General features: G+C 50.1%; 1 protein-coding gene across 2 annotated transcripts in view; it reads right to left on the bottom strand.

Moving 5' to 3' along the window:
* CACNA1H (calcium voltage-gated channel subunit alpha1 H) overlaps positions 1 to 26,258 on the bottom strand; it is a 158,452-nt gene that overhangs the window by 42,075 nt on the left and 90,119 nt on the right. For both annotated transcript variants that reach the window (XM_039732237.1, XM_039732238.1), the window contains 6 exons: positions 10,493 to 10,644; positions 8,732 to 8,917; positions 7,598 to 7,715; positions 6,007 to 6,162; positions 2,787 to 2,877; positions 1,245 to 1,453 (listed from right to left, as the gene is read on the bottom strand). In XM_039732237.1, the coding sequence (XP_039588171.1) occupies positions 1,245 to 1,453; positions 2,787 to 2,877; positions 6,007 to 6,162; positions 7,598 to 7,715; positions 8,732 to 8,917; positions 10,493 to 10,644 (912 nt within the window). The remainder of the gene's footprint in view (positions 1 to 1,244; positions 1,454 to 2,786; positions 2,878 to 6,006; positions 6,163 to 7,597; positions 7,716 to 8,731; positions 8,918 to 10,492; positions 10,645 to 26,258) is intronic.

Below are 26,258 nucleotides of genomic sequence, written 5' to 3'. Positions count from 1 at the left end.
TGTGTGTCTGCACACTTGGGCAGGTACCAGGCAATTCCCAGGATGAGAGAGCTTAAGGTCAGCAGAGAAAACCCAGCAGGAAAACTCCTTTTCCCTCCACGGCTTCCTCCCAGCACAAACCAAGGCAAACTGCCTTCCTCCTCCTCCTCCTCAGTGCAGCCCTGCCTGCTTCCTCTGCCTCTGGCTGGTGGCACTGCCAGGATGGGAAGGATGCACATCCCTGTCCAGCAGCTCGCACTGCCACGAAAGCCCAAGGCAAACAGCAGTCAGCTCTGTTTGCTTTTCAAAGGCATTAGGTTGACTAAGCAGCTTAGCAAGGGGGATGGTGGCTGAGCCTGGGCGTGAGGTGCCTTCACGCTCTGCTGCCTTGATTTGAACATGATCTCGCAGCTCTGGAGCAGAGGAGTGGGATGGATAAACAGCAGCAGAAATCCACTCTGCCTGATGCCTCTGTTCCCTCTGTGCCCAGAGCTGCAGGCAGAGCAGCAGCTCAGCCAGATCCTGGCATCGGGTGAAGGTCACAACCTCTTTGGGAACTCAGTGTCTTCCAAAGGGATCGTGGAATTATGGAATGGCTTGGCTTGGAAGGGACCTTGAAGATCATCTCATCACATCTCCTCATTCCAAACCCCCTCATCCCTTGTTCCCTCGATTTCCCCTCCAACACGGCTGCAGGACTGTCACCAGAGATCCAGGGAAAATACCCTGAGAGTGTAAATTCAAGATACAGCCCCAAAACACCAGGGGGGCTGCAGGTCTCATCCTCACAGAACACCTGACAGCTTCTCCAAGACATCCCAAATGGCTGGTGTGGCTGGAAAAGATCCCTGCTCCTCCTCTGAGGGGTTGGGGGTAGCTGGACTCGTTCAGGTTATGGCTCTCCAGTGAGATGGTTTGGCAAGGGCTTCAGGGATCCTGGTGCATCCTTGTTTTCCCTTTTCATGGACTCACTGTCCCTGGCTGTTCCGCTGTCACTGCCCTGCCCCAGCACTGCACACCCCAGCTCTGATCTCCTGCCTTTCTACACATTTCCCACCTCCCTTTTCATTTTCCAGCAACGCCTGTCCCCAGTGTCCCACACGACCCTAAGCTGAGCTCAGCCAGTGCTGATACCACCAACCTTGTGGGACCAGCCCCTCTAAGTGCCATTCCCTCGATCCTTGTGGGTCCCTTCCACCCCAGAACATCCTGGAAACCAAGACCGCCACAGCGCTCCGTGTCACTTGCTGGCCACAAGAACCTACCAAGGACTTCTGGTCGTAGCCCGTGGGGTCCAGCGAGGCGTTGCTGCCTCTCCTCGAGTCCCCGAGGGCGTGCAGGGAGTCCAGGTGTGGGGAGCACTTCGGGGTGGGCATGGGGGTGGCCGCCGTGCGCATGATGATGGGCGGGGGCACGGCCCCCCTGCCCTCCAGGTGCCCGTTTGGGGTGACAGCCAGCGAGTACATCTTCATCTCTGCACGGAAGGGGACAGAGTGTCACCATCACGTTTTCTGAAAAATCCCTTTGCTCGGGGTTTTGTTCCTGGGAAGCTGAGAAGCCCCAGAGGAAAAGGAAAGCAATCATTATCTGATTTGCTTCTCCTGTGTTTTGCTGCTTTGGAATGTGGTTGGAGATTGTTTACCCCCAGGTGATTGTTTCATGTGAATTGTTTTGATTTATTGGCCAATCAGGGTCAAGCTGTATCAGGGCTCTGGAAAGAGTCACGAGTTTTCATTAGTATCTTTTTAGCCTTCTGTAAGTATCCTTTCTGTATTCTTCAGTATAGTTTTGTATAGTATTCTTTAATATAATATAGTATCTTAAAATTATAAATTAGCCTTCTGAGAACATGCAGTCAGATTCATCATTCCTTCCTGCCATGGGGCACCCCACAAATACAATAACAGAGGACACCACGTGAGGGGACACTGCTCCTGGGGACCTCCAGGAACTCTGCCAGGTGGAGCTGTGGGCAGTGAGATCTCCCCAAGGTGTTGAAAGGCAGTGGGTGAATGCCATGACCTCTTCAGGGGCCTTTGGGAACTCAGTGTCCTCCAAAGGAATTGTGGAATTATGGAATGGCTTGGTTTGGAAGGGAGCTCTGCCTCAGCTTCCCCAAAAAATGGCTCTGCCCCTTCCTCAGCTGAATTCCATCTGCTCCCCACAACCAGCATCTCCCTGGCTGAAACAAATCCTGGTTTAGAAGCATTTGGAGGGATCCCTCACAGAGCCCAAGCAGGGAATCAAAGGAAGCAGGAACTGAAGAGGCTCCTGTTTGCCATCATTCACTGTTAAAATGTGTGATCCCTTTCTGTCACCCCTCTGGCTGCAAAGTGAAGGCTGTCACCTCCAATTCCATGTTTTTGGTACACCAGAGCAGTGTGGGCCTCCCCTCAAACCGACTGCCAGACCCTCCTGGAACACAAATGAGCAGCAACATTTTCCATCCATCAAACCTCACCCAAATGCATTTTGTGTGGGAAACCAAAAGGAACAGATGAGAACTTGATTGATTGGAAAAGCTGCCGAGAAGTGGGGTGAGAACATTGCTGTCAGCAAAGCACTCTGTGCTAATGGTGCAGGAGGAGGGAGGAGACACAGCTAAAAATTCTTTACGGGGAACGTTTAAATTAGAAAAACATCTGTCTAAAGGAAATATCGGTGCTCATTTAGCCTCCCCTACACTTTGCAGAGCTGCTCTGGTGACTTTGCAATCAGATTAATTGCTAAATTAACTGGATTCTTTCATGGTGGAAGCAGAGCTGTAGCTCCCAGATTCCCAGGAAAATGCAGACACAAAGCCCCACCTGTTGCTCTGAAGTCTTTCAGCTTCTCAAACTCGTCCTCGAAGTTGGCAGATGTCTTGTCCTCATCTGTGTCTGACCTGTTGGCATCTCCCTGCAGAGAGGAGGAGGGTAATTAACAGACACAATTCATTAGGATTCCTCAGCACTTCTGCTCCCCGTGGGTGGCTTATGCCAAATTCCCTCTGAGACCACCCTGGGAATGGTCCCAGGCAAGTCCCTCTCCCTTGTTTTCACTCATTTGGACAGAAATGACCATGCTGTGGTTGTCACTGTGTCCCTGCCTGCTCCAGGAACAGCAAATCCCAGAGGAAAACATCCCAGAGCAGCTGGAATTGCAGGAATGACTGAAAAACCTGGCATGGTGTGGCTCCTTGTTTGCTCTCTCCGTGATCCCTGCTGAAAGCACTTAGGGTTTGATGTCAAAGGGTGTCAGAGGGTTTTAATTCCCTGTTTGACAGCACTTTCAAATTGACTTAGATCTGGAAAGCCTGATTTGCTTTCTGGGCTTGTTTTGGGAAATCTCTTGGCAACCTGAGGCAGAGGGAACGAGGCCAGTTTGCCTGGCAGCCCTGCAGCAGCTCAGGACAGGGAACAGCCACCCTCACCCTGCCTTTCCTCCTGGGAGCCCAGCTCACTTTCCCTTCTGGGCAGATCTGCTACCAGAAATGATCAGCCTGGGACAGAGGAGCCATCCTCAGGTTCTCCTTGCTCAGGGAGGGATTCCAGCAGAATGCCAGCAGGACTCTGGCTGGATTCCTCAGCACTGCAGAAATCTGTGCAAACTGACAGCAAAGGGCTGGATTAAGGAGCTGATCCCAGGGGAAGGAGCTCAGTTCCTTGCCTGGTGCCTGGACAAATCCCCACAGTTTCCAGAGGCACGGTGCTGAAGTGGCAATGAAGTTCACTTTGCTGTGATTTATTGCCAAGTGCTGCAGCCAGGATGAGTGAACGGCTCGAGCTCCCCGATTCATCTTTGTTTCACAGCAGAAACACCAGTGCAGAGTGGATGAAGGATCTGCACAATTTTGGAAGGTTTGCCTGCTCTCCCAGAGCAGCTCTGGGGGGGATTTCAAAATGACATGGGAACGGTGTAAACACAAATATGCAATTATGGCCCTGTTTGAAGTCTGGCTACTTGTACTAAACACAAATGTACTAAAAATGGGTTTGTGGCCATTTAAGTCTGTTCTTTTCTAGGAAAACTCCTGGCAAACTTGCTCCAGAGGCAGATCAGGAGCTGGGATCAGGCTGAGAGTGTGTGTTGTGCTTCACAGGACAATTTTTAGTGTCCTTGCTGAAACCCTGCTGATGGTTCTGAATTGAGAGCAGCTCTCAGCTGTCCCAGGAGTCTCTCTGCAGATAAATAAAAGGAACACCTGAGCAAATGGAGGAGAAATTCCCCTCAGACTCCTGTGATTGCTCAGAACAGCCCCTGTCAGAGGGCAAAGAGGTCAAAACAAGAATTCTGCCCCATTCCCAGCGTAGCAGCAGAGCCAGAGATGACAAAAACAAACCCAGCTCCACGAGAATTTCCTTTGGTTTGCAACCACAGGAACCTGGTTTGGTGGAAGGTTCCCTGCCCATGGCAGGGGGTTGGAACCAGAACTTTAAAGCCCCTTCCAAGCCAAAGCATTCCAGGATTCCACAATTTCCCAGTGCAAGGCTTGAGAGGAGCCCTGGCAGCTGAGAAGGGTTTTGTGTAATGCTTCTCCCTGAGACAAGTGACAAGCCCACAGGCCTGATGTCAGGATTGATAATAAATGGGAGTGGAGAGCAAAATGTGCCCTGCAAATGCCATGCCTGTGGTTGCTGGCCCTTGGGGTGAATAATCCAGGCTGGGAAAAGCAGAGCTTGCACACATTTAAATCATGGTCTGTAACAGCTCTGAAAGGAGCCATTAGGGCTGAGCAGGGAAACCACAGCTTGTCTGGAGGAGCAATCAGGCACTCAGAGAGCTCTGGCTTCGCATCAGCACCAGGTTCAACCTCCCAGAGGGCAGGGGAGGAACGGGAGCTGCTCCCTGCAACCATCCCTGAGAGGAGAAAACTTCCTTCCACCTCAAAGCGTCGTCCTAAAGATCTGGGAATTCAATGTCAGGAACCTGGGAACAGCTTTAGAGCAGCTGTGCTCCTGGCTTTAAATGTTCCAGAAGGACGGAGCCCCGAGGAAAGGACAGGGCTCATCCTGCCTGGTCCTCAGGGCTGGAACTGGCTGGAACATGTGGAATCACAGGACAGAGCCATGGACAGCACCATGAGGGGAGAGTCCTGCCTAGAACCCTGAGCTCCCTTCAGGCCAAGGCAACCAGCCCTTGTCGAGGGAAGCCAGCTGATTTAATCTTCTTGGATTTTAGTAAAAGTTTTGAATGTATTGAAAGCCTGAGTCCCACCACACAGAAACACAAACCATGGGGTGTATGGGAGATTTGGTGAGTAAAATTAGTGCTAAATTATTTCTTCTAAATCACACAGCAGACTGTGTAGGAGATCAGAGTCCTGGTCCCCCAATTCCCATTCCACATCCAGTGGGCTTTAACTGCAAAGATTGATCAGAAGAGCTTCATATGCCCAGCCCAGCTCATCTGCACCCCTTAAATTTAGGGCTGTAAAGTTTGATCCAAAAGAGCTTCACATGCCCACCACAGATTGTGTGCACCCCCTAAATTCAAATTTAGGGCTGCAAAGATTAGTTCAGAAGAGCTTTGCATGCCCAGCCCAGCTCATCTACACCCCTTAAATTTAAATTTAGGGCTGGCAAGTTTGATCCAGAAGAGCTTCAGGGGCCTAGCACAGCTCATCTGCGCCCCTTAAATTCAAATTTAGGGCTGCAAAGATTAGTTCAGAAGAGCTTTGCATGCCCAGCCCAGCTCATCTACACCCCTTAAATTTAAATTTAGGGCTGGAAAGTTTGATCCAGAAGAGCTTCAGGTGCCTAGCACAGCTCATCTGCACCCCTTAAATTCAAATTTAAATTTAGGGCTGCAAAGATTGATCCAGAAGAGCTTCAGGGGCCTAGCACAGCTCATCTGCGCCCCTTAAATTCAAATTTAAATTTAGGGCTGGAAAGTTTGATCCAGAAGAGCTTCAGGTGCCCAGCCCAGCTCATCTGCACCTCTTAAATTTAAATGTAGGGCTGCCTGCATGGGTAGATGTTTCCCTGATGGATCATCCCCACACATGTGTGCCAGCTCTCTCCCCCTCCCTCAGCCTGGATGTCTCACCTCTGCCTGGAATCCTTCCACCAGGATGGCCACCAGCAGGTTGAAGAGGACGTAATTGCCAAAGGTCATCAGGGCCACGAAGTAGAGGGCGGCCCAGGAGGAGGTGGAGGCCATCCCGTTGTAGAGCACCACGTTCCAGTCCTCCTGCGTGAGGATCTGCAGGGAAAGGGCAGCCCTGAGCTCCTCCACTCCTCTGCGCACCCAAATCCTGCCATTTCCCCTCTCCTCCTGACCTTTCCACTGGCAGGTCTCACGAGATGAGGCAGCAGGAATTGCTTTTCTCAGCTCTCTGCATGCTGATTTCAGATCACGTTGTGGAAATTTGCCTTTGTTTAGATTTTTGTACTTCTGCTGGCCAAGCCTGCCCTCCCTGCAGGAAGGTCTGGCACTGCCCTGCCCAGAGAGGACACTTTAGATCCCAGATATCCCAAGGTGAAGGATGCACTGTCCTAATCCCATTATTTCCTGGAGGTGTTGCCTCCTTTGATAACCATCAGAAGATAACAGACCTGAGGCCTCAGATCGTGTCTCCTTTCAGGCTGCTCTTTAGAAGGCAGCTGGAGCTGAAGGAAAGGCTAAGGGACAGGATATTTAATGAGATAAATGACATTGGGTGGCTCCAGAACCTCAGGGAAGTTGTTTCCTTCAGGTAAAAACATTGGGCACAAAAAAAAATCCCCATCACTGCAAAGCTTTGCTCTGAGGGATCTTCCTCAGGGATTTTCACTCTCCAGCTTCAAAAATCCTGGAGCCTCAGAAAAATGGATGACAGGCTCGTGTTCCACATTAATTCTTGCAATGAAAACGGCCTCAAACCCCCTGAACCAAGGTGGCTTTGGGGACAGGAGTGCTGCACTGAGTCATGCTGCTCAATGACCTTCCTGGGACACAGGACTGAGCCTTTGTGCTCTGTGCCAGCTGCATTTCCCAAGGGACTGGGAGGAGAAATGCAGCAATCCGTGTGCTGGGAAGGGAAAAATGGGAAGCTCTGAGGCTGGGGCTGATTTGTCCTTGTTCCTTTGTGAGAATTTATATCCACAGGGAAGGCTCTGGCCTGGTTTCCACCTTGAGTGATGCTACTCTGCCTTTAGAAACTTCATTTACACTTGTTGCACTTAGATTCTAAAGCCCGAGCTTTGAAACATAAAAGTGTAATTTTTATATTTAAAATATCCTTGAAACAGCATTAACCATGATTCCTCTGTTGTGGAACCTGCCGGAAATTTCAGGCACAAACCAGGCTGCGGGGGAAACACAACTTTTTATATCAAGGTTTCCCCAGCACCTCCAGCTCTGATTTATCACCCTCAGTTACAGAATTGTTTGCAAAAGGCAGTGAAGGAGACAAGAGATCTGCAGAGTAGGAGCAGGATGGGCAGCAAAAAGGAAAATAAGAGTGGTTGCCCTCCTTTTACTGACAAGAGATATGGACAGTGCTGGTTTGGAGTAGATTTCTTCTCCATCAGGGCTTTTAGACCCATCTCTGCCCTAATAACACTTCACTCCAGATTTGACACCACCTGGAAGAGTTTTGTGGAATAAAAACTCCTCATGTTCCCCCCTAAAACATCCCTGAGGATGCAGAGCTTACCTGGAACACGGTCACGATGGCCCAGAGTAAGGAATCAAAATTCTTCCTGTCTGGAACCGTGTCTCCCGTGTCGGTTTTCAGGCTGAACTTGCACCCAAAAAGATGCATGCCAAGGATGCTGGAGGGGGGAAAGAGGGAGATGGAAGAAACACCTGGGTGAAATGTGGCTGCAGGGGTGTTATGGATGCTTTTCCACTCCCAGTGGTTTTTTTTGACCCCGCAATTTGGTTCTCCTGCCTCACATTTCATTCCAGTTGTCTGCACTGAAGGAAAATCCAGGATCTCCTTTGCCTGGAAAAATTACAAACCATGTTGCTCCTTCCTGGTTTCCAAGCAAAGGATTCTGAGGGGCATTTGAGGGTCAAACAGACAGAAGTCTTGGAATCTGCACAAGTTCCACCCCAAATCTAACACTGGTATGGTCAGTGACAGGCACAGCTCAGGAGCCTCTGAGGGACAATTATTGACTGTTTGCACCCTTCATTTGCCTCTGGAATGATGGCATTCCATGAAAAACAGGCTGGAAAGGGGTAGATATCCCACTGTGAGCATTCTCCCTGATGCCTCAGGTTTTGGCTTTGATATTTTTCAGATTCTGTGCTGCTCTAGTGTGCAGTTCTGAGCTTCATATTATGGGATGGTGAGCTCTCTGCACAGAGCAGGGAGACAAAACAATTCCTGCTCCAGCTGGGCACCAAGGACAAATGATCCAAATCTCAGCCCAAGAGCACAAACAACGTGGGCTGAAGAGAGAAAAACAAGAAGGATGGGACTTGATAACCTAAAGCTGTAATTGGACAATTAACTCCAATATGCAAATGGAGCAGAACTGATCACAATGAGAGACCCCGTGAGCAGTCGTGCGTTTTGTGACCATTTTGGTTCATCTTGGGTACAGCCCTGGCCAGACCCAAGGTGTATCCATTGAGGCCTTATTATAAATCCCTAATTTATTCTTTAACTCTGTCCAGCCTCTGTTCTATCCTTTAATTCTTCTAGCCTCTGTTCTAGCCCAGCTTCCCAAGGCATCACCCCCATACCGGTGGCGTGTCCTCTCCTCTCCTCACCCACCCATCCCCAACACCTCGAGGAAGAGCTGCCACCCCAAGAAATACCTGAAATACCCAGAAATACCTGAAGATGAAGATGAAGAGCATGAGCAGCATGCAGAAGGTGGCCACGTTGTCCATGGTCTTCATGAGCACCACGAGCTGGCGGCGCAGGGCGGGCATGAAGCGCACCAGCTTCAGCACGCGGAGCAGCCGGAACGTCCTGAGCACGGACAGGCCCCCGTCCGACTGCCCAATGATCTCCCAGACACTGTGGGGACACGGGGACACTGCTAGCACCAGCAGTTCTGCTCCCTGGCAGCTGATTCCCCCGGGAATCTCCCCTTTTCCTGCTCCTGAAAGCGGCTTTGCTCCCCAGCGGTGCGGTCGCGCCTCTGGTGGCACGGCTCCTCTGTTTAGGGGGCAATTCCCTCCTTAATTCCATTTTTTTTCTGGGTTCTCCATTCTGCAGGGACACGGGGATGGGGTCAATTCCCTCCTTAATTCCCTTTTCTTTTCTGGGTTCTCCATTCTGCAGGGACACGGGGACACTGCTAGCACCAGCAGTTCTGCTCCCTGGCAGCTGATTCCCCCGGGAATCTCCCCTTTTCCTGCTCCTGAAAGCGGCTTCGCTCCCCAGCGGTGCGGTCACGCCTCTGGTGGCACAACTCGTCTGCTTTACAGCTGATTTTGGGGTCAATTCCCCAAAGGAATCTCCCCTTTTCCTGCTCTTTCCCACTCCTGGAAGCGGTTTTGCTCCCCAGTGGTGCGGTTGCGCCTCTGGTGGCCCAACTCGTCTGCTTTACAGCTGATTTTGGGGTCAATTCCCCAAAATTTCTCCTAAATTCCCTTTTTTTCCTGAGGTTCTCCATGTCTGCACCACTACAATAATGTGGATCACAATTCTGTCCCAGGAATATCCATTTCTATGATAAAGGAATATCAGCACAGCTCTATTCATTAAAACAAAGCATTTTTCTTCCAGCATCTCTTAAGAGAATTAGGGAAACAAAAAACCACTTCAAGTCAGTAGGATCAATAGTTTTTTTGCCTCTTGAGGTATTTATCTCCCTTCAGAACATCCAGGGGGATTTTTGGGGGGGTTTGGTTTGATCAGAATGATCTTTATTCAGAACCTTGAACCTTGTCTGGATCAAAGGCCACTCTCCTGGTTTACATCTCTGTCTCCCTGGAATTTTTTGCCCCAAATTACTGATTGAGGGGTGATCAGAAAGGATCCCAGCACTGGGGTGTGGCTGGGACACCCCTGGGGAGCACAGCAGAGCAGGGCCCTCCCTTGCCCTCCTGCTTGCCCAGTTCCAGCCCAGCTGGGGTCATCTGGGAGAGGGAGGGCACTGCTGGGGTATGGACACTCCCAGTACCCCTTTCCCAGGACCAGCCACGCTGCACTTGAGTGGAAAATCCACCCCAGTGCCAGATGTGTGGCATAAATAGATTTTCCTCTCCATCTGCCAGGTCGATTTACTTTGGACAGCCCTCCTAAGGACAGGAGTCCAAAAGTCCAGCACAATTACAGCACATCCCAACCCTTGATTAACACATGGAATCACACAATAACCAGGTTGGAACAGACTTGGAAGATCATTGAGTCCAACCCATGCCCTAACACCTCCTCACCAACCAAACCATGGCACTGAGTGCCACATCCAATCCTCTTTTAAACACATCCAGGGATGTGATACAGACAGTTCCAGTGCCCAACCACTCTTTCAGTAAAAAACCTTTTCCTAACACCCAACCCGAATTTCCCCTGCCATCCCTGATCCCCACCCCACTCCCCAGCCCATCTGAACCCTCAGCAGAAGAGCCACGGTGGGGGAAGGACCTGATGACCACGATGATCCCATCAAAGATGTTGTAGGGGTTCTTGATGTAGCCAAAGATCCCAAAGGCCAGGAGCTTCAGGAGCATCTCCAGGGCAAACATGCTGGTGAAGACGATGTTGCTGATCTCCAAGGCGTTGGTCAGCTCGTCTGGCTGCGGGCAGAAAAGCAACGTGGTCAGAGAAAATGGGAAAGGCCGGAATGTTCCTCCTGCTGGAAAGCCATGGAGGAAAAAGAACTGTCTGAGGGAACAGCAGATAAACCTCCCGGAGTTCCCTGTGGGTTTTACTGGGATCACAGGATCCCAGCCCAGCTCTGGAGCACCTGGAGAACAACGGTGCCCAACCCAAAATAATTCAAGCTAAGCAAAGGAGAGGTTTGTTCACTGTTCCAAGATAGAATTATCCAGGCTGGAATCTGCCTGGATTCACATGGATCACGCTGCTTTTACTGCACTGACTCCAGCAGAACTTTTTGGATGCTGCTGTATAGGAAAATAGGATATTCCTGTATGTGATATAGGAATACAGGATGTTCCTGTATGTGATATAGGAATATAGGATGTTCCTGTATGTGCTACAGGAATATCACAGCACTATTCACTAAAACAAAGCATTTTTCTTCCAGACATCTCCAAAGAGCATTAGGAAAAAATAAAATACACTTAAAGTCAGTGGGATCAATAGTTTTATGTCTCTTGAGGTACTTATCTCCCTTTGGGAATTGCCCCCAAAAGCCCCAAATGGTGTTTCCTAAACCCAGCAGAATTTAAGTGCCAGCAGCTGAGTGCCAGGACTGCATTCAGGATCTCTGAGTGTCTCTGGGTGTACGAGATTTTAATGGAGCTGAAACCCAAGAGTTTTCCATGCCCCTCTTCTGTCCCAGCACCACATTCCCTCGGGCCTCCAGACATTCCATTCCTTTCCTGGGGAGTGCAGCAAAGCCTGCCCAGCACCCAGGCTCCCAAAAAAAAAAGGGAAAAGGTGGGATTGATCTGCTCCCTCCCTGGAGCTGCTCCTTCCAACAGCACCTGGCTCTGCAATGAGCATTTCTAGTTCCAGGCCTGCTCTTTTGTGAGACAAAATGAGCCTTTTTCATTTCCTTTTCCTCAGTGTAATAACATTGTCTGGGAAAAAGTGTGATTTTCATATCTGACTCATCTCCTGGACTGATAATAATTTCCTTTATTCCCCATCCCTCGTTAGGGGGGTAAAAATCGCCTGGTTTTGGGGGATGTTGTTGCACTACTTGAGGCTCTGTAACACATCCACACGCAGCAAATCCAACCCTTGGCAGTGGAAGGAGAGGGCGAAAGAGTTAAGTGGGATTTGGGAAGAGCCCACACATCCCCTCCAGCCCGTGGGCTGCTAATGAGCCATCATTCACTGCTAAATTACTCCCTGCAATCGTCTGTCTGCTGCTCAACCATTTATCCGGGGGAAGAGCACTCAGAGCTCCAGGTTCTAATCCATAAACTCGGATTGCCATGGGATACCGGGGAAGGACTGGGAAATTTGCAGTTCTTTCCCTGAGCAGCAGGGCCCCGTTCTCTCACATCAGGCAGAGCTCATCCATCCTATTCCTTTCCCTCACAACGCCAAAACTACCTGGTATCATGGTTTGGAATTGAAAAATTAAATAGAAATTTTAAAAAAATCTAAAATTAGTGAACCAAAATCACACACACAAAATTAGTATTTCCACCCAGTTCCATAAAATTAGTATTTCCACCACCACACCTGGGGAGAGGCAAAAAACCCCAAATGTCATCGAGGCTCAGGGCTGCTGTGGGATGGAATTTAACCAGCCCTCCACAGAGACTGATCCCAAAATAGCCCTGCAGGCTCCCAGGCTGTCCTGCTCCAAGCCACCGCGGGGACAGGACACGGTGCTGGCAGTGTCCCGAGCTCTTTGTCAGGACCTGGCACGTCCAGGGTCCCCCAGGCAGGGCTGGAGAGGGAATTCTTGACAAGGAGCAAAATAATTCATTAAAGTCTCGTGTCCCTGCAGGCACAGCTCCTGGAACAGGGTGTGGGTGGCAGGCTGAGGCTGGGAAATGAATGATAATTGTCAGCAAGGAATCACACAGAATCCCGGGAACAGGAGTCACACAGAACCCCAGGATCACTGAGGTGGGAAAAGACCTCCAGGACCATCAGGCCTGATCCCCACCCTGTCCTCAGCCCAGAGCTCTGAGTGCCACCTCCAGGGATTCCTTGGACACCTCCAGGGATGGGCACCCCAAACCTCCCTGGGCAGTTCCAGTGCCTGACCAGCCTTTCCATGGAGAAATTCCTCCTGATGTCCAACCCGAGCCTCCCCTGGCACAGCTTGAGGCCATTTCCTCTCATCCTGTTGCTGATTATCTAGGAGAAGAAGCCACCACCATTCTTGACAGGAATCTGCAGCTTGTTGGGGTTGTTCTGTTTTCTCTGCTGTTCCCCAGCACTTTTTTTCCTGGGAAACATGGAAAACCTGCCCACTGCTGTTCCCAGAACCTCGTCCTCTCCCACAGAGCAGCAGCCTCATGCACTGAAGGTAAACGTAGTGTGGAGTTCTCCAAATTCCCCTTGCTGCTGCCCAGAGTTACAATTTTATCACGACAGTTTGGCTTCCTGGTGGTCACTTCAGAATCCCCAATCCTGGAATGATGTCGATGTAGAAACACAGAATCACCAAGGTTGGAAAATACCTCAAAGATCATCGAGTGCATCATGATAAGACAATCTCAGAGTCATCATCAAAAAAGTTAGTGTTGAGTCTGAAAAGCTGAACAACCTGAACACCATAAGGCAAATAAAAGGAATTTGTACATTATTACTCTATAAAATCTCAAGTTTCTTTAGGCAAACCCAAGATTCTCCTGTGGAGCACTGAGCCAATCCTGAATTTATTTCCCAGTTTCCTTTGACAATTTGTGCCCTTTTTGCTTCGTCTCCAGCGCCGTGACTTTTCCTTCCTGTGGAAGTCTGGGAGAAAATCCGCAGTGATCTGTCAGGGAGGGGAGAGCAGCCACGAGGGACAGGGACAGGAGAGGACAGGGAGGTGGCCTGGAACGTCAGCAGCTGTGCCCAGGAGCTGATCCAGCAGATTGGAGCACGGCAGGACGCCTGGGAAAGGTTGACAGACGGCTGACACTGCAGAATCTCACCTCAGGGATCTTCGTTATCCTTTTGGGACGGTGTTTGGAGGCAGGCAGCACTAATGCGATGACAGGGCCAGCTGTGAGCAGGGATGTTGGAGCGGGATCCTGCCGGGACACCAGGCAGGACCCGCCGGGCACGGACAAGGACGGATGGCCCTGAACGGCGGCCAAGCTCTGCTGGGAGCTCGGGGATTGTTGGAGAGGATGCTGAGGAGCAGATGAGCCAAACATCCAAAGCTCCGAGCCTTCCAGTGTAATTATCTTCTCCTGACACCAACGGGAGCCGGGGAAACGGGGATATTTTTGTGCCTTCTGAAATGGTTTATTGCTCGCAGCGCAAATTTCCCGCTCGCTGACGAACAAAGATCCACGAGGAGGGTCAAGGAAGGGACACTCAAGATGGATTTGGCCATTCCCCTGCAGTCAGCCACTAGGAGCCACTGTTGATTTTGTCCGAATTAAAGCCAGTCCCAGAGCAGGAATTTTTCCAGGAGTCTTTTTCTGCGGGTGAAACAAATCGTTGATTTGCTGAAACCAAAGCTTTTCATGGCGAGGATTATTTTCGTCCAACTTTCTGGCTGGGAGAAAACGAAATTGCAACAACATTTTCAAATTGCTGCAATGGCTCGTTTTGACCTGCTCAGAGCTGGAAACTTCAGGCTTTTGGCTCAGGCAGTGGTTCTGTCATGAGATGCAGCTCGGATTGCGATGTGTGACAAAGCCTGGCAGCAAAATGAGGCACTTCCAGAAGAGTTGGTCTAAAGTGGAAGGTTTTTGCTTTTTGCCAGTTTTTATTCCAAAGCCTCAACAACTCTGGCAGGGAAAATGCCTGCCCTCCGTTGGGCTCCAAGCTGCACCAGGAAAAAATTCCTTTTCCAAACACAAAGAGGGTGAGCACAACTTCCCAGGAGCTTTGGGGATCTCCTCATCTGCTGCTGCTGCAATTATTGACCTTGACATCAGTCCAGGAGTCCAGGGACAAAAGGTCACCACGTGGAATTGCAGGGAGATCCAGAATGCTCAGGAATCCCCAGAATATGGGAGAAGATTGGCAATGCTGGCATGAGGATCCCCCAGGCTGGATGTGGAGGCTGGAATGGGAATGGCCGTGCTGGAAACTGTCACCAAAAACCAGCACAGAATGGTTCAGAATGGTTTCACCCCAAGTCCCACTGGCAGATCCCAGAGAATGCTCAAAAAAGTTCAGATTTGAGTCTATACTTTAGAATTTCAGATTTAAATCATCCTTGGGCCGCAGGATTAAATTTCCCACTGTTCAAGGGAAGGGCAGGAACTGTGTGGGATCAGTTTGGGAGATTTCACATCCTTGAGTTTAAATAAGAGCAAGCCCTGACTGCAGGCAAAACACATCCCCTCTCTGCCCATTTTCAAGGCCATATTTATGCTGCAGAATATTCCAGCGACTCCAAACTATGCTTTTATTAGGGACAAACCTCAAACAGTTCATTCCAAGTTCAGATAAACAGACCAAAATAAAAAAAAAAATCCTTTCCTAAATAGTTTAGGTCTGAAAACCTCGGAAGCTGAGAATCTGCCACTTGTGGTTTCAGCAAGGACCCCAGAGCCTTCCTGGAACCACGGAATCCAATAAAAGAGAAACCCATCATGGTCCAATTATCGATGGCTCCTCCAAGCAGACAATGAAGGGTGGAATTTGCAGCCTCACATTCTCTTTGTGCACCTGAATTCCTGCAGTTCTCCAAGGACTGGGATCTCTTTGTGCCTCTTTTTTCCTCTCGCCCACCTTCTCCCTCATCTCCTTTGATTGCTGCATCCACCAGCTGCTATTTTACATAATTTAGGCTCGGTCTCAGCAGGACAACTGAACACCTTTCTGCTCTGAAATAATCGCACCTGCATCCCTCACAGAGGAGAAAAGGGCTCTTCCACGCCACCTCCTCCTGCTGAATGAGCAGGGAAGTTTCCAGAGTTAAAAATGCTGTTTTCCTTCAGAAATCCCCCTCCAAAGCAGCTCAACTTTTCCTGAGCTGGGAGATCTGAGAGTGGCAGAGCCCCGAGGAGCAGTAAACAAACCCAGAACATTGAGTCTCATAAACATCCTTTGCACTTGGGTTGTTTTTGCTCTTAGTCCCGAGCCTAAAGCTGTCAATGGGACTTGCAGCACTTGTTTATGTTGGCTTTTCTGCTTTAGATGTTGCATTCAGCCCACAGAGGCTCTGACCAGGCACAATAATGATCTGTCAATCCCTGCCTGGCTCCGGGGCACTCCTGTTTCCTCCCGTCACCTCATTTTTGGGCAATTATAATTCTCCAATTACCAGGTTTTCCACTGCGACACAGTTCACCTGTCTGCAGCCCCATGCCACCGAATTAAAACCCACAGAGAATGCAGAGAGAGGAGAATTTAGAAAAGACCAGGGACACTTTATGGTCCATCCAGTGCCACCCAGGGGCACCTTCCACCAGCCCAGGGTGCTCCAAGCCCTGCCCAGCCTGGCCTGGGACACTTCCAGGGATCCACAGCCTCTCCGGGAATCTGTGCCAGGCTTCCCCACCCTCACAGGGAAAAATCTGAGCATTCCCAGGAGAAGAAAGAGGGGAGGAGGGATTTGTGAGATCCCCCAGTCTGCTGGGTTTTATTTCCAGCTGTGTCATTCCCCTGCCTCTGGAGCAGCCTGGGCAAAAAGCTCCTTTTCCAGGGGGTTTCAGGAGGCAGGGGAAGCAGAGCTGTCAGGGGATGTAAGTGACACCCCAGCGAAGATGAAGGCTCCGTTTTGACCTTTATTTTTCTCTCCTTCTTTGCTTGTCAAAGATCAAACTGAGCAATTCTGATATTTCTGAGGTAAGTAAACAAGCCAGCAAAGCAAACAAGCAGAACCCCCCGAGCAATTGCAGACCTGGCTGCTTCCTGCTCTGCTTTCCCTGCCTTTAAAAAAATCAAACCCAAAAAAACCCCAGGAATAACACAAGTGGGCTTTTCAACTCCTGCATCTGAAAATATCTCCTGCGTAAACCATTTGGATGAAGTTTATTTACTACAAGATTGGACTCTTCATGTCTGAAAATCAACTTCAAACTGGTTTAGTCCATCTAGACCACAGGAATTGCCTTCCTTTATGTGATAAAACTTCCTAAAAAAAAAAGGGTTTGGGTGGTGTTTTCCCAGGCTCATGAGCACAGTTCAAAGTTATTTCTGCTCTCTGGCCTTGGAAAGAGATCAGGGATTTGAACCAGGATATCCCAGCCCTGGAAACTGAGATATTTTGCTATTTTGGGGTGCCACTGCCCCAAATTTAACAGCCAGACACAACCACAACCTCTCAGAAGCACAAGTCCTACTCAAGAAGGGGTTCTCTGTTATTAAAGCCTCTCCTAAAAGTTGTGGCCTTAAGGAGTTTGTGCTTTTCACTGAAAAAAAAAAAAAAGAAAAGTGTCACTGAGAGATTTCCAAATGGGCTCTGCTTCAAAGTGGGCTGGAAACAGGAGGAAAAAGAGATCTCCTCCTTGTGCCTGCTGATGGATGTTCCCTCTCTGGGTTTGGAATGAAAAATGGGGAATTTATTCCCTCAGTCACCTCCACTCTCAGGTTTTATGCCTCCCTCTAAATGGGATCCTTCATGTGGAGCGATAACAATTTAATTGAAGATAACTGATGGTAATTTTTCCTCCTTTCAATTGACCTGCTTGATCTCCTAATGCTCTGCAGAGTTCCTTTTAACTCCCTGCTCCATGGTTAATGATTCCATACCCAAATGCAAAACTCTGCTCCTTCCTGGAGCTGCCAAGGGGACACTGAGGGGTGGAGGAAGCACCAAACCCCAAACCCAGCAGAGTTCAGCTTCTCCTGCAGCGACCAGATTCCAAATTCAGGCACTCCACAAGACTTTTGTGCCAGTCCTTCAAGTTCAGGTTTGGATGTTGGGAAGGAATTGTTCCCTTTGATTCCCAGAGAAGCTGTGGATCCCTGGGAGTGTCCAAGGCCAGGCTGGACAGGGCTTGGAGCACCCTGGGATGGTGGGAGGTGACCCTGGGGGTGGCACTGGATGAGCTTTAAGGTCCCCTCCAACCCACCCCATCCCAGGGCTCTCAGCCTCCAGGCTGGGAGTGTTTTCTCTCCAGAAGAATCCCTGGATGCCACAATTCCCTGTCCTGCAAGAAGAGCCACAGAGCAGAGTTTGTTCTCTGGGATAATCATCTTCCCTCAGAAGCTTCCCTGGCAGGAGATCCCACGTGGCAGGACATATTTGCAGTATTACTTTCCCATTTCTCAGTTTCATTCAGCAAAATGCAATTTCATTTCCAGTGACATAAATGCCAAGCAGGATTAGATCAAGTGCTGCCTGCTCCAGCCTCTGGAGGACGGGACCAGGGCAATCTGAAATGTTATCAGCAGAACTGTTTGGGAAAGCAGGGCAATCAGCTGGGTTATATCTGGGTGCAGGATCACTTGGAGCGACAGATGGCTCAAAAATAAGCCTTAAAATGAGAAAAACTCACCCAAACCCTGTAAAACAATGCCCCAAAGCAGGCCAGCAGTGCTCAGGTTCAGTTATTAAATGAGAAGTCACAGCAGGAAGGAGCCAGCTCTCCAAACAAGCAGGGAATGGCTCCAGCAGAGCCCCAGGAGCAGCTGGGAGAACTGGGAAAAAGAGGGAAAATGGGAATGTGGCTGTGCTGGGTGCAGGGACCACCCTCAGGAGCATCCACCAGGAGATGGCCTCTTCCCAACACCCCAGAACCTGTTACTGGAGCCTTTTCCCTGGAAATAGGAGCAGGTTTCTCTCTGCTGCCATCCCACCCTGCATGGCCTTGGCTCCTTTAAAAGCCTCTGGCCAAAATCCAGGGAATTCATCCAGCCTGAATCATTCCCATCCATATGCTGAGCAGCACCAGTGGATCTGCTGGCCAGGACAGCTCAGAGCAGGGCCTGGCCTGACTCTCATCCAAGAAATTTGGCTTCTCTCTCACCATAAAAAAATTACATTCACACAAGGAATTCTATCCACACGGCTCCTGCCCACTGCAAAGCTGTTCTTGACCACGCTCTGTGCTCAAGTCAATAATTAATGGCCCCAAAATCATCAGCACAATGCCTGAAATCAGCTTTGTTTGGCTGGTTAACCACAAAGAATTAATTTTTAAAATATAATGCAGCATTCCTACTGATTTATGGTCCTTTAAAAATACACATTAATAAGTATATCTTTATATTTAGACTGAAGATATCTCAAATCTCATTGATTTGAAAGAAGAACGAGGCTCTACCTTTTCCTTTTAGGTGTGAACTGAGTCCTGGGATACGAAGAGCTGGAAAATTTAAGACTGGGATACACACAAAATCCATGGAATATGGTACAGCCCCTTGCAGGCAAAAACGACCAACAGAGACCCTGCCTGAAGGAATCTGCACAAGAAATGAAGGTGAATTATGGATTTTTCTTGGGAAAATCCTCCAGTCACACTCCGCAGCTGCCCAAGAGGATCCCAAGAGGATCAGAGGTGGCACCACGTGCACTGAAGGTGGCAGGACACGCACACAGGGACAGTAAAGAACCGTTTCCCAACTCTTTGATGACACTTTAGCGACGATTCCATGATCTTTATCCAGCTCCTGGCTCTCTGAAACCCCGGGATCAAAGACCTTTGGGTTGTCATTAGCAGGCAAACCCAATAGAAGTTGTTTACTTCGGCCGAGTTAATGGCACTGGAAATATTTAATCAAAAAATGGACACACTCCCCCTATTACTGCCAAGATGATTCAGAAGGGGCCACTTAAATCTGGTTTGTCAAGCCATTACTCATCCCCTGCTAATAGAGCTTTATGGAGAGTCCCTTTGAAAAATGCACTTTGGTGATCCGCGGGCATCGGGAGATGAAACACATCAGGGGAGCACAGCAGGGGCTGTGCTGGGGAGGAAGGTGGGGATGTGTTTAGTCTGTGCTTGAAAAAAAACCTCGGCTTAGTCATCTGTGCAGCCCAGGAGAGGAGCTGGAGAGGCTGGAGGGGGAAATGAGTTCAAGGAGAGGGTAATTCTTGGAAAAAAAAACGGGAGCCAGCGGCTGGACCCGACCTCTGAGTGCCCAAGTGGGATGTGAAGAGATGGGAGAGGTTTTGAAAGGTTCAAGGGTCTTGGATTAGAAGGAGGAGATGAAAATGTTGGAGAACAAGAGGAGAAAAGCTGGGGGTGTGTCGTGTTTGGGCACAGGGAGTTTTTGATGGGTTTCCCTTGGGGAAACTGAATCCCAGAATGGTTTGGGTTGAAGGGACCTTAAAGCCCCTCCAGTGCCACCCCCTGCCATGGCAGGGACACCTTCCATTGTCCCAGGGTGGCCTTGGACACTTCCAGGGATCCCCAGCTTCTCTGGGAATTCACACAGCTTCCCACCCTCACAGGGAGGAATTCCTCGATCCCAATATCCCATCTGTCCCTGCCCTCTGGTCAGTTTGAAGCCATTCCCCCTGTCCTGGCACTCCAGGCTCTTGTAAAAGATCTCTCTCCACCTTTCTTGCAGATTCCCTTCAGGCATTGAAAAGCCACAATTCACTGACCCCAAATCCTCTTCTCCAGGTTGAACAATCCCAATTCCAGTTAATCCCAATTAACCAGGGCTGTTCACCTTCTCAGTGCCAGGAATCTTCTCAGTGCCTGACATGGCAACACTTGATCCTGCCTTAGAGCCTGGGGATGGACCAGCTGAGCTGAGCTCTATTTATTAGGATTTTTGTGACACTGGATCAAAAAAGATCCCTTGGATCCCCTAGGGTGGGAAACTCACGTTTCCCACAGGCTGATGAAGCTCAGGGACATCCAGTGGGGACAGCACAGCTGGAGGAACCTTCCACCCTTTTATCTCCCAAGACTGGCCTGCCCCAGTTTTGATACAGCTTCCCAAGGAGATAAATGCTCCCAAATTGCTGAAGATCCCAAGGTTTAACAGCAGGGAAATGATCATCTGCAAGCCCACATCTGGAACCCAGGCAGCAGCTCCTCCCTGCTCAGATCAAACACAGCCAGGAGAACAAATCCAGGCGAAATCCACCCTTCCTCCTCTCCAGCAAACCCAAAACAACCCCAGCTCCCAAACAAACCCAAATCATCCTGAGCTCTTTTGTCTGGGAAAGCACAAGGCTGTGAGAGCCCAGGGTGCTGCAGCCCTCGGCCAAAGCAGGCAGATGGGAGCCTTGGAGCTCCGTGCTGTTCTTCCCAGGGAATTATTGATCCCTCCTTCCAGCCACCAGCACCAGACCAAAGCAGCAATTAAAGCCCATCCACCAGGATCAGAAAGGGAAAGCAAAAAGACAAAAAGGTACAAAAGCAGAGGCTGTGTCTGCCAGCAGCCTGCAGCACGTGCAGCTGGCACTGGGAAGGAGAGGCTCTCCAGAAGATCCTGCTCCATTTCAGCTCGGGAATTCTGGAATTCTGGAATGTCCTGAGCTGGGAGGGACACACAAGGATCAGAGCCCAGCTCCTGCCCTGCTCAGGCACTGCAAAAATCCCACCCTGTGCATCCCTGGGAGCATCATCCCCACACTCTGGGGCTGTGCCATTCCCTGGGGAGCTGATCCAGACACCCTCCAGGGAAGAACTTTTCCCTAAAATCCAACCTAAACCTCCCCTGGCACAGCTCCAGCAGGGAGCAGAGCTCTCTGTGGCCCCCAGGAGAAGCTGCAGGCCACTTGTGCCTGAGGAATTTAGAAGCTGCAGACTTGTGCCCGAGGAATTTAAAAATCAGCATTAAAAAAAAAAACAACATAAAAATATAAAAGAAATAAAAATAAAATAAGGATTAGAAAACACCAATAAAAAATAAAATCAAGGATAAAAAAAACCCCCAAACAACAACAAGCACCAACATCCCTCCTCCTCCCTGAGGTGAGAGGAGCTTGTTCTGCTGAGGCAGGGAAGGACTCCAGAGGTCAGGGAGGAATTCCAAGGAAAAGGGAAGGACACCAGAGGTCAGGAAGGAATTCCAAGGACAGCAGAAGTCAGGGAAGAATACCAAGGCAGGGAATGAATTCTAGAGGTCAGGGAGGAATTCCAAGGACAGGAGAGATCAGGAAGGAATTCCAAGGACTCCAGAGGTCAGGGAGGAATTTCAAGGCAGGGAAGGAATTCCAGAGGTCAGGGAGGAATTCCAAGGAAAAGGAAAGGACTCCAGAGGTCAGAAAGGAATTTCAAAGACAGCAGAGGTCAGGGAGGAATTTCAAGGCAGGGAAAGAATTCCAGAGGTCAGGGAGGAATTCCAAGGAAAAGGGAAGAACATCAGAGGTCAGGAAGTAATCCCAAGGGCAGCAGAGGTCAGGGAGGAATTTCAAGGCAGGGAAGGAATTCCAGAGGTCAGGGAGGAATTCCAAGGAAATGGAAAGGACTCCAGAGGTCAGAAAGGAATTCCAAGGACAGCAGAGGTCAGGGAGGAATTTCAGAGGCAGGGAAGGACTCCAGAGGTCAGGGAGGAATTCCAAGGAAAAGGGAAGGACACCAGAGGTCAGGAAGGAATTCCAAGGACAGCAGAAGTCAGGGAAGAATACCAAGGCAGGGAATGAATTCTAGAGGTCAGGGAGGAATTCCAAGGACAGGAGAGATCAGGAAGGAATTCCAAGGACTCCAGAGGTCAGGGAGGAATTTCAAGGCAGGGAAGGAATTCCAGAGGTCAGGGAGGAATTCCAAGGAAAAGGGAAGAACATCAGAGGTCAGGAAGGAATCCCAAGGGCAGCAGAGGTCAGGGAGGAATCCCAAGGACTCCAGAGGTCAGGGAGGAATTCCAAGGCAGAGCTGCCCCGCAGCACAGTGGGATCACCGGGACGCTGCACTGAGTGAAAGGCTGGAATTTCCAAGTGGAAGCAAAAAGCAGCAGGAGAGCCCAGTGAGCCCTGCTCCTCATCACCTCTTTGTATCCCATAATTCTACCCAGGCCCAGGGTTTGCACCTGGCAGGAATTCTTGGTTTCAGAGTCTGGAGATGGCCCAGTGCTCCCACATTTTCACCTTCTTGACCAAAAAAAACCCTCAATGAAATGGAATTCTACGAAACCACCACCAATATTCACAGAAATCACTGTGCTGACTTTGCACCGTGCTTCTCTTGCCATATTTATTCCTAACTTTGGGAAAAGGACAAAAAGGTCTGGAAAACAGGACTTCAAACCGAGGAGGTGACTTTCCATGGGATTTTTCTGATTCCTTTTGCAGGAATCATGCCTCACCCCCAAGCCTGCCCTGGATTTCAGTGTGGTTTTATTGTTATGGGAACAGAATGATACAGGAAAAAATAAAAAATCAGTGGTTCTAATTTGATATAATGACATAAAATCATGGCTAAAATAATGAAATTCAGCTGGATTAGCCCTAATAACAGCAGCACTAATTAAAATTATTGCAGTTCACTATTACTGTGAGGGTGGTGAACACCTGAGGCTCTCCCCAGGCAGGAGTGGGTGAGTTTGGTTTTGGGGGTCATTAGTTCAGCCTGGGTGAGCCGGGCAAAGGGGGCCGTTAATGAACACTAATGACCCACCACTAATTACGGCAGCAATAACAACACCAGGCTCTGCCACTCCCAGCTGGGGAGGAGATGGCAGGCAGGGACAGCTGTGACAAACAAACAAAGCAGGATTTCAGCGGATTCCCCACCCCTGGCAGTGCCCAAGGCCGGGCTTGGAGCAGCCTGGGGCAGTGGAAGGTCCCTGCCCATGGAACAAAATCCCTTTCAAGGTCCCTTCAACCCAAACCGTTCTGGGATTATTTCTTTTGCAACTTTCTCTCTTCCATGCCCCAATCAAGTTTTTTTCCCTGTTTTTCCCAGCCCTGCCTGGCTCTGAGTGGCAGAAGTGCAGCAGGAAGAGCCACGAGGAGCAGACACAGAACCAGAGCTGCCCCAAACCCCTGCTCAGCCCAGACCCCACGGCTGCTCCAGGGCCTGGATCCACCTCCTGCTCCCAGGAAAGAGCCAAACCCATCCAAATCCTCCAGGCAGGGATGGAACGGGCAACACCAGGTGGAATTGGAGAGTGGGAGTGAGAGAACTTAGACTGCAGCTCCTGCCTGGTGGCTTTCATGAACTCCTAAAGCTCCACCACCAACCCTGAGCAAACACCGAGCTCCCAAAAACTCCTGCCCCGATGGAAACCCTCCTTGTGGGCTCCCAAAGCAGGCAGACCATGCCGAAAGCTGCCAGATTATTTTATTTGAGGCATCCACAGCGGATCTGGAGCCACTATTTGCTGCGAGCCAGGCTGGAGGAGGTGGCGAGAGTTTCCATGGCGATGAGCTGGCATCGCCTTGGTGACCACGGGCTGCTGGTGCTGCTGAAGCACCCTGACCTCTGCACAGCACGGAATTTCCTCCTTCCCTGCCTAATGGTGGCTTTTATTGGAGCTCAGCCCCAGCCAGGAGTTGCCTCGGGTGGTTGTGCAGAGCCAGGGAAGCATCCTGGGTTCGTGGCAGCCAACCCTGAGTTAACCTGTCCCTCAGCCAAGCCCAGCTCCAATCCCGGCTGCTCCTGAGCCTCAATCCACCAACTAGAAAATGAAACGGAGGAGACCCAGCACTTCATTAGCCCAGGCATCAAAAGCAAATTAATCTATCAGTGTTTAAAGCCTTTAAGAGAGGTCACGCTGAGAGACAGATGTGTTAACAAGGTGCAGGAGTGGCTGGCACATCAAAAAGCAGCTCTGCAGCTTCCTCCCAGGTGAGGAGCTCATCCAGATTTCTGTGGAGAGTCAGAACTGAGTCTGCCTCCCTCCAAACCCTCTCCAGATAAAGTTTGTGTTAGCATCAAAGCCTCACCCTGAGCTCACACGGCAGGAAATTGTTGCATCTCTGCCTTTGAGAGCTCCCACTGCTTCCTCTCCCAGATTTTCTGGCTGGACTGACTCCTGCCCCAAACCTCCAGTTCCTTTTCAAATCCAAGCCCTGCACTCCACCACCCCAAAGTGGTTTCCATGGAGATGTTAAAAAAAACAAACCCAAAGGCACTTTTGGGGTGCAGAACTGGGCAGGGCAGAAGTTTGGGAGAGCAGCAAAGGCTGGGAGAGAGGAGTCAGGAGGGAACTGGGGACCTGCTGCCCCTGAGCTGCAGGGAACAGGCTCCAGTTTGGCTCCTAAAAGAGAATTATGGGATGTCCTGGGTTGGAAAGGATCCACAGGGAGCATCCAGCCCTGCACAGACCCCACAACAACCCCACCCTGGTGTCCAAACCCTCCTGGAGCTCTGGCAACCTCGGGGCCATGCCCATTCCCAGGGGAGCCTGGGCAGTGCCCAAACACCCTCTGGAGTGAAGAACCTTTCCCTAAAATCCAACCTAACCCTCCCTGGCACAGCTCCAGCCGTTCCCTGGTCCCAGGAGCTGCAGATCCCCTGAGTTTCCCCTCAGCCTCCTCCTCTCCAGGCTGACAAAAGTCCCTGGACATGGCCAAAACTTCACATCCTGTTGACACAACTCCCTGGGGCCACACAGAGCCCAAAGCAGAGTGCAGTGACCCTAAAGACACACAGCCACATATTCTAACAAGTCCTTCTACTCCAAGCACACCATTCCCCAGCAGATTTGATACTTTCCAGGCCAAATTCCTCGTTTAAACAAAAGTCAGGAGCTATTTTGTCTCGTTTCAGCAAACCTCCCTTAAAATCACCCAGCCAGGACTTCACACTTCAGCCACAGCAGTGAGGAAGCACAAAGGGACAGTGCCAGCATGGCAGGGGACACTGGGCAGCCTGGGGGACAGGCAGAGCATCCCTGCCTTCAGCCACAGGAATTGGGACATCTGGAGAACACAGCAGAAACGTTCTGGAGCATCCTGTGCCTCCTGGTGAGCGCTCTCCCCTGGGATTTGAACATATGGCTGCAGCAAGCCTGCCCAGTGCCACTCTGGTTTTTTTAACCATCAAACCAGTCTCTCAGGCTCCCCAGCCTGCATTTCCCCTCCCGATCAAACAAGGGAAAAGAATTCAATTTGGGGTTTCGAGAGTTTCCAGCTAAGATATACAATTAGAAAAATATTCACTGCAGATGATGATAAATAACCCTGGGCTGGAGAACCTCAGAAAATATCTGTTCTTCAGGCGGGTGTGATGACACAAAGTCTTCTGCAGGGCTGTTTTACAAGCTTTCCCCTGAGCCCAAACTTGTTAACCTTCATTTTCCTGCCTGTTTGCAGAGGAGTGACAGCTGCAGCCATAAATCCAGCACTCAGGTTTCCTGTCAGAGTTAAAAAATCAAATATGGATGAAACCCTCTGCTGTTACACCCTGACGAGCAAGAAGGAGGGGAAGGAAAAAAAAAAAAAGGAGTGGGAGGAAATCCACAGCTTTAAAATAATTTCTGAAATACAAAAGGACTCGTGCAAGTCGGGTGGGAAACATGCACTGCATGGTTTCCTTCCCTCATTACCTGTCTGGAGTCTGAGCCTGCCTGTCCATCACCCTCTCCAGGTTCAACTCAGCCTCAGGAACAGGGAAAAGCCCTCAGGAACAGGGAAAAGCTGTTCTTGGGAAAGGAAGGAGCTGAGGAACAGCCCCCAGCCATCAAACCCCCACCCCACTGCAGCCAGGGAGTGATCCCTGCTGCTCTGGGGTGTCTGCGTGTGCTGGGAGCCTGGCAGGGATGTGAATCCCACCATTCCAGCCTGGAAAGGGGGACA

The sequence above is a fragment of the Passer montanus genome, unplaced genomic scaffold (assembly GCF_014805655.1).
Source record: "Passer montanus isolate IOZ18808 unplaced genomic scaffold, ASM1480565v1 scaffold8, whole genome shotgun sequence".
Classification (NCBI taxonomy): Eukaryota; Metazoa; Chordata; class Aves; order Passeriformes; family Passeridae; genus Passer; species Passer montanus.
This window is presented reverse-complemented; position numbering and strand designations above follow the sequence as displayed.